This window comes from Piliocolobus tephrosceles, chromosome 1 (assembly GCF_002776525.5).
Source record: "Piliocolobus tephrosceles isolate RC106 chromosome 1, ASM277652v3, whole genome shotgun sequence".
NCBI classification, from domain to species: domain Eukaryota; kingdom Metazoa; phylum Chordata; class Mammalia; order Primates; family Cercopithecidae; genus Piliocolobus; species Piliocolobus tephrosceles.
Window position 1 is genome coordinate 63022215 of NC_045434.1, and position 8573 is coordinate 63030787.

The following is an 8573-nucleotide window of genomic DNA, read 5'->3' on the forward strand; positions in this document are numbered from 1 at the left end:
CATCTAGGGCACATAACAATGTAGTTAGTTACCCAGCAGGTATCCTGGCTATGTAAGACCATAAATAATTCACATGAGCAGGAGCTTTTGGAGTCAGTCTTCTGTCTGAGCACTCTGACCGGTTATGCTACCTTAAGCAAGTTACTTAACTTCTCTCTGTCTCACCTGATTTACCAGTTAAAAAAAAAAAAAAAGGATTAATAATGGTACCTACCTCATAGGTTTGTTGTGTGGAGTTAAATGTCTAAAGCACTTAGAACAGCATGTGGCATATGGTAAGTATTCAATAAACATTAGCCTTATATTCTATACTTTAAGTACTATTTCTTTATACTTTTACATATGATAAGTGGGTATAATAAAAAATTAAAGGAAGAATGGTCATTTTTAGAAAAAACTTTATTTGCAAAACCACAACTCAGTCTGCTTTGGTATTGACAAAATCCCTACAACTGAGATATTAAAGAGATACATTTATTTTAGCTTTAAATGAAACCAGAATCCAACACTACCCTACTTTCCTATTCCTTTGTGGCTCTGAGCACAGCTTTAAAAAAACAAAACAAAACAAAGCAAAGCAAAGCGAAACAGCTCTTTATAATGTACAATGGCTTAAGCAAATCGCTTCTTTAGTTTTTTTCGATTTAAGATTTAGGACAGCCTACTCATCTAAAATTTGCTATTTACAGAGAAAGTCCTAGGGAACAGGATAACTTATTTAGGTTTAGCTCTCATCATACAGTATCCATAATGGCTTTAGAATAATGTAAATAAATAACATTGGTAAACAGTGTACACTGATATTTTCTGACAAATTCATTTATCTAACATCATGCTGAGCAGTCAAGAGGATTCCTCCATATATTTTAAATTTTAATTTATTCTATTTCCTGATTCACAAACTCTTGCTCCATATTAAAGCAGTTATCACCAATAGAACCTATGAGAACCAGTGCCCATGGAAACCTAACAGCTTGTGTTTTAAATCTCCTATTCAAATTCGGTTGAGCTTGATATATGCATGGTTGAAATATGCGTGGGCACTAGGCCTTTATTCGGGAATGTAAAATTAATGGTATCTGGTATCAAGTTGTAAGAAAAACTCCCCCCAGATTGGGAGGTAACTGAGTGATATGTGAAAGAATCCTCTCCTGTCTGAATTTAAGAATACACCTACACTGGGCAGAAGAAGGTGGGGGAGAGGAAGTTTAGAAGTAGAGGAAAAGCACAACTCCACTGGCTTCAATCAAACTGAGGTAATTAATTAGAGACAAAATAAATAAATCAACAAACACCCCATTTTTGTTTTCCAAAAAAGATCACTGGCAAACTAACAATTTTAAAGTTGACCCATTAATATATTTTTAAATAGAAAAAAATCTGTATATCATATATATCATAATTTCATTCATCTAATACACTCCTCTGCTGAGATATTTAACACATCTTCATCTGTACTCTCTTCTATCTCTGGCAAGTTGCCCCAGAGTAGGACGTTTACACCTGAAAATAAAAAGTCATAAAATTCTTTAATGCTCACTACTAACTCAGAACACAAATTATGAAACTTTACATGTTAATATTCTTATGTAAACCATAGTGTTAGCAGTAAAAAGAGTAGCTATTAAAGAATGTACTGCAAATAAAATTATCTAATATTATCCATCTAGGACATAAACTTTATTTATTTATTTTGAGACAAGTTCTCTCTCTGTTGCTCAGGCTGGAGTGCCTGGCAGGATCATGGTTCACAATCACAGCTCACTGCAGCCTGAACCTCCAGGGCTCAAGTGATCCTCCTACCTCAGCCTCCCAAGTAGCTGGGACTACAGGCATGTACTACCACACATGGCTAATTTTATTTTGTAGATACAGGTTTCCATTATGTTGCCCAGGCTAGTCTCAAATTCCTGGGCTCAAGCGATCCTCTCTCGTTGACCTCCCAAACTGTTGGGGATTACAGGCATGAGCCACCATGCCTGGCAAACACTTTTTTTTAAGGGGTAGGACATAAACATTCTTTAAATCCTTTTAAGCAAGGGCTTGAAATATAGAATTTTACAGCTCAAAAGGCTCTCAGGAATCCATTTACTCAAACCCTGCCTCCAGCTGCATTATACCATAATCACTATACACTGATAATTTTCTGATCTATGTTAATGATGTTTAAGAATGGAGATCACACAAGATCCTTTTAGATTAAGTGCCTCTTTGGAGGGTTCAGGGAAAAGTCCTGAATAAGTCTCCTCATCCCTTCAATAAGCAGAGAAGTAGCTGGTGCCATTTTTCTGATTCAGAAAAAAAGCAAGGGTTCAGAGCCAGTTATAATATGAACTGCAATCCTTGATAGGCAGATACACCTATTGATACACCTATCAAGATAGGCAGATACACCTATCTTGATAGGCAGATACACCTATTGATACACCTCCACAGGCAGAGGTGTAACCTAAACTTTAGGGCCAGGTTGCAGCAGTCACTATAATAAACAAAAGAATAATCAAAAACTTCAGTGAGAAAGAATAGTCAGATTTCATACTGAAGAATGCAGCACGGGTATACAGTAAATGACTAAACATACAGTAGAGGATAATGACAAGTTTATTACTCTGGGCATATATAAATTATAAGTTAAAAGCACTAAATGGAAAATAACTGACCTCTAGGATAGCCAATTAACTTCACAAGGAAAGAAAATCTTTATTTTATTTTATTTTTTTTTGAGTCGGAGTCTTGCTCTGTTGCCCAGGCTGGAGTCGAGTGGAGTAATCTTGGCTCACTGCAACCTCTGCCTCCCAGATTCAAGTGATTCTCATGCCTCAGCCTCCTGAGTAGCTGGGACTATAGGCGAGTGCCACCATGCCCAGATAGTGTTTGTGCTTTTAGTAGAGATGGGGTTTCACCATGTTGATCAGGGTGGTCTTGAACTCCTGACCTCAGGTGATCCCCCTGCTTTGGCCTCCCAAAGTGCTGGGATTACAGATGTGAGCCACCACGCCTGGCCAGAAAAACAAATCTTAAGCTGTCCAGTTATCAGTGTGGGCACAAAGAGGACCCAGCAATTCAGGATACCCACTCCATACACATTGAGATAGCAGCCACATGGTGGAATGGAATGAGCCAGCGTTTGGAGATTTGGTTTGAATCCAGTGTTCACCACTGCTAGTACACCATGCATGGTTTTACTACAAATGCATGTAACACAGATAATATATATTATTGTTTTGAGGATTTAAATTTTGTATAGAATGTTATTACACTACACATTGTTTTATAATTGGCTTTTTCACTCATTATGTTTTTGAGGTTAATCTATGTTGACTTGTTTAGATTTTGCTCATTTATTTTTACTTCTGGAGATTATTGCATTTTATGAATTAAAAAAAATGTTGCAAATAGAGCCCATTGCTCATCCCTTCCTCAGTTGCCCATCTTGCATAGGTGGTTCATGGAGACATGCACAGGGATGTGTAATGTGACATTGTTGAAACAGTAGAAATAATCAACTTGACTGAGGGAGATACTGTAATCTAATCTGGCAAGGAGTTAGCATGTATTTGATGCTGACAGGGATACAGATGTGTATCTTATTATTTTCTATAATCTTTTTGTGTTTGAATTGCTTATAATAAAAAACGCTACCCCACCCCCACCCCAAGAATGAATGGTGTTCTGCTCCTGGTAAATGTCATGGAAGAGCTGACAGGAAGAGCTGTAAGGAATTGTGAGGCAAAAATCAAAGTGAAAATTAGAACCCATAAACGTAAACGGAGGGCTGAAGCCATTTTGCCTCTGAGGGCATTTGCCAATTTCAGGAAATTTGAGCTGAGGTTTCCCAAGGCTCCTCCAGAAAGTCCTGGGAAATCAGGTCTCCATATGAAGACTAGCCTAGAAAACGGACCTCCGGGAGTCCTTTTCAGTTTAAACATTCTAGAATTTATAAAGCTTGTCTATGCATTCCTTTGACACTGCTGGCTCAGGTGATTCAAGGACAGTTGTGACGCCATTAGAAACTTGCTTTGATACCAAGCATCTAGAAAATCTTGCTTGAAATCACAATATTAGGGTTACAAAGCAGAAGCTTGATATTCTTGGAGTCAGTACTCAGAGACATGAAGCTGCTCAGCACAATTGGTTCAAAGGAGGAAAAATAAACTAAGAGATTGGATCTGACAGAAGCAGCACCTTCCTTTCTCTGTTAAGAAGGGAGGAAGGAAATCCTGTGATACATCTGTTTCTTATGGATTAGATTCAGTGCAAATGGAGGAATGCGGGGCTTTTATCTTTGAAAAATTGACCAATATTAAAAAGTAAATCAAACTTGAAAAATCTCCACCCTGTGTTTTGAATCCTGTAAAGCAGGAAAAATACTATCAAAGCAGAAACTTCCTTTAATGTGTCCCATGGGCAATACAAATATAAAACTGGAGGCTTAAATTAGGAGACTGTGTTCCACTTAGGGGAGTTCAGATAAGTCCTTACATGAAAATGGCCTTCTTAACATACCAAAGTTTTAAATTAAGACCCCATAAATGATAGATTGAGAGCCACAGTTGAATCTCAGATGAAAAAAAAAATCAAATCTATAAAAATCTAAGCATAATTGGAGGATTTAAAGACTCTTGAAAACCTAGCTTGCAATTCATGATCTTTTGGTCTGTGAAGGCAAATCATATATTTAAAAATACATTTAAGTTCTAAAGGAGACTAAAACATGCATTTAGGAACCTAAGAATGCTAGTGTCAACTTAGATTGTCAAGTTCCTCAAAGTCGGCTGGCGAGGTGTCTCAGGCCTGTAATCCCAGCATTTTGGAGGCCGAGGTGGGCAGCTCACTTGAGGACAGGAGGTCAAGACCAGCCTGGGCAAAATGGCAAAAACCAGTTTCTACAAAAAATACAAAAAATTAGCCAGGGATGGTGGCACACACCTGTGGTCCCACCTATTGAGAAGGCTGAGGTGGGAGAATTGCTTGAGCCTGGGAGGTCGAGGCTGCAGTGAGATGAGATTGTGCCACTGCACTCCAGCCTGGGTGACAGAGCAAGACCCTGTCTCCAAAAAAAAAAAAAAAAAAAAAGGAAAAAAGGAAAAGTTCCTTAAAATCAACTAGGTCTGTTGTGTAAATAGATGTTAGACATTCTCAAGCCTGTAATCCCAGCACTTTGGGAGGCCGAGACGGGCGGATCACGAGGTCAGGAGATCGAGACCATCCTGGCTAACACGGTGAAACCCCATCTCTACTAAAAACTACAAAAAACTAGACGGGCGAGGTGGCGGCGCCTGTAGTCCCAGCTACCCGGGAGGCTGAGGCAGGAGAATGGCGTGAACCCGGGAGGCGGAGCTTGCAGTGAGCTGAGATCTGGCCACAGCACTCCAGCCTGGGTGACAGAGCGAGACTCCATCTTAAAAAAAAAAAAGATGTTAGACATTGAGAACTTGTGTCTTATAACAAAACTCAATGGCTCCAGGCAATATAAAAAGTATTATGTAAATCCCCTTTAAAAATTGTACTTTGGCCAGTGCAGTGGCTCACACCTGTAATCCCAGCATTTTGGGAGGCCAAGGTGGGTGGATCACCTGAGGTCAGGGGTTCGAGACCAGCCTGGCCAACATGGTGAAACCCCATCTCTACTAAAAATACAAAACTTAGCCAGGTACGGTGGCGCACGCCTGTAATCCCAGCCACTCAGAAGGCTGAGGCAGGAGAATCACTTGAACCTGGGAAGTAGAGGTTGCAGTGAGCCGAGATTGTGCCACTGCACTCCAGCCTGGGTGACAGAGTGACTTCATCTCAAAAAAAAAAAAAAAAAAGAATTGGTACTTCAGGCCAGGCATGGTGACTCATGCCTGTAATCCCAGCACTTTGGGAGGCTGAGGCGGGTAGATCCCCTGAAGTCAGGTGTCCAAGACCAGCCTGACCAACATGGTAAAACCCCGTCTCTACTAAAAATACAAAAAAATTAGCTGGGTGTATGCTTGTAATCCCAGCTACTTGGGAGGCTGAGGCACGAGAATTGCTTGAACCCAGGAGGTGGAGACTGCAGTGAGCCAAGATGACACCATTGCACATTAGCCTGGGAAGCAAGAGTGAAACTCTGTCTCATAAAAAAAAAAAAAAAAGATTTACTATTTCAGTGCCTTAGCACCTTAACACAAGGAAAAAGAATTTTTTTTTTTTAAATGATGAGGTCATTTTTTTTTTTTTTTTAAAGTGATGAGGTCATTCAGGAAACCCGGTTTCTCTCAGCTTGAAGCTCAGCTTTCTTTATGGCCCTCAGAGAACTCTCCATTCAGTTGATAGATGGGTAAATAAAACATGGGGAAGATTCACTTATTGGTCACTGTAACTTAAGGACCACACATCTCTTCTACTCTCATGTCACCAGTATTGTCTTTTGGTAACACTTAGCTGCAAGGAAGACTAGGAAACTGAGTCCAACTTTATCATCAGAAGAAAAAAAAATAGGACTTAGTATAATATGTCATAATCTCTTGCCACACAATAAGACACTTGTACATTACTGTTGAGACTACATTAGTACAGCCATTTTGGAGGGCAATTTTTAGTAAAGTATACTTAGAAGAAATTTTAAAAATTAAATATATCAGTGTAAGTACATTTGAAAATGTAAATTAATATACGATATTAAATGATACATAAAGTGCAAAACCATGCATGTAGTATTTTAAATTTTACAGAACAATATTTTTCGTTGCTCATGAGTATATGTATGTGACAATAGCATAAAAACATGTATAGAATGTTATATACTGACTTCAAGGTAATAATAAGTTCCAGGGATAAAATAATGAGAGTTAGTAGGTAATTTGATATCTTAAAAGAATAAAAAAGACCTGAAGCAAATCTAGTAAAATATCACCATGTCGTTAAGCCTAGATTTTGTGTATCTGTTATATGTCTTTTCAATGTATATTTGAAGTGCATATTAATAAAATTATACTAAAAATAAAATCTAAAGAAAAAAAAGAATTGGTAGTGTACTTTCTTACTAAAATATATATATATATATATTTTTTGAGACAGGGTCTCACTCTGTTGCCCAGGCTGGAGTGCAGTGGTGCAATCTCGGATTACTGCAACCTCTACCTCCCAGGTTCAAGGGGGTTTCATCATGTTGGCCAGGCTGGTCTCAAATCCCTGACCTCAAGTGATCATCTGTTTTGGCCTCCCAAAGTGTGGGATTACAGGTGTGAGCCACCATGCCTGGCCTTGCTAAAATAATTAGTATAGGCATACCTCAATTAATTGTGTTTTAGTTTATTGCACACTATAGATATTGGGCTTTATATAAATGGAAGGTTTTGGCAATCCTGCATTGAGTAAGTCTAACAGCATATGCTTACCTTGTGTCTGTTACATTTTGATAGTTCTCTCAATATGTCAACCTTTTTCATTATTATTATATATATTATGGTGATCTGTGGTTTTTGATGTTACTGTTATAATTGTTTCAGGGTGCCATGAACCACAGTCACTTAAGACCACACCCACTTAAGACTGCAAACTTAATCGATAAATATTTCCTGTGTTCTGACTGCTCCACTGACCAGCTGTTCTCTTTCTCTTTCCTGGGGCCTCCCTATTTCCTAAGATACAACAATATTGAAATTGGGCCAGTTAATATTCCTACAATGACCTCTAAGTGTTCAAGTGAAAGAGAGTCGCATGTCTCTCACTTTAAATCAAAAGCTAGAAATGATTAAGCGTAGTGAGGAAGACATATTAAAAGCTGAGACAGGCTGAAAGTTGGGCCTTTTATGCCCAATTGTTAGCCAACTTGTGACTGCAAAGAGAAGTTCTTAAAGGACATAAGAAGTGCTACTCCAGCCGGGCGCGGTGGCTCAAGCCTGTAATCCCAGCGCTTTGGGAGGCCGAGACGGATGGATCACGAGGTCAGGAGATCGAGACCATCCTGGCTAACACGGTGAAACCCGGTCTCTACTAAAAAATACAAAAAACTAGCCGGGCGAGGTGGTGGGCGCCTGTAATCCCAGCTACTCGGGAGGCTGAGGCAGGAGAATGGCGTGAACCTGGGAGGCGGAGTTTGCAGTGAGCTGGGATCCAGCCACTGCGCTCCAGCCTGGGCGACAGAGCCAGACTCCGACTCAAAAAAAAAAAAAAAGAAAAAAAAAAAAAAAAAGAAGTGCTACTCCAGTGAAAACATGAATAAGAAAGTGAAACAGCCTTATTGCTGATATGGAGAAAGTTTTAGTGACCTAGATAGAAGATTAAACCAGCCATGACATTGTCTTAAGCGAAAACCTAATCCAGAGCTAGGTCTTAACTCTCTGCAATTCTATGAAGGGCAAGAGAGTCGAGGAAACTGTAGAAGAACGTTTGGTTTGTAAAGTTTAAGGAACTTAAACTTTGGTTTATAAAGGAGGTTGGTTTATAAAGTTTAAGGAAAAAAGCCATTTCTACAACATACAAGTGCAGGTGAAGCAAAAAGTACTGATGTAGAAGCTGCAGCAAGTTATCTAGAAGATCTAGCTAAGATCATTGATGAAGGTGGCTACACTAAACAACAGATTTTTCTTTTCTTTTCTTTCTTT

The 8573-nt window shown here is 39.1% G+C and overlaps 1 protein-coding gene across 3 annotated transcripts in view; it reads right to left on the reverse strand.

Annotated features, from left to right (window-relative positions):
- Positions 1 to 304: 304 nt before the first annotated feature.
- Positions 305 to 8573, reverse strand: part of FAM72A (family with sequence similarity 72 member A) — a 21005-nt gene continuing 12736 nt past the window's right edge. For 2 of the 3 annotated variants that reach the window (XM_023186959.2, XM_023186960.3), the window contains one exon: positions 308 to 1503. In XM_023186959.2, the coding sequence (XP_023042727.1) occupies positions 1409 to 1503 (95 nt within the window). In that variant the 3' untranslated portion in view covers positions 308 to 1408. Of the gene's footprint in view, positions 1504 to 8573 lie in introns of all 3 variants that reach the window. The other variant, XM_023186958.2, reaches the window with a different exon arrangement.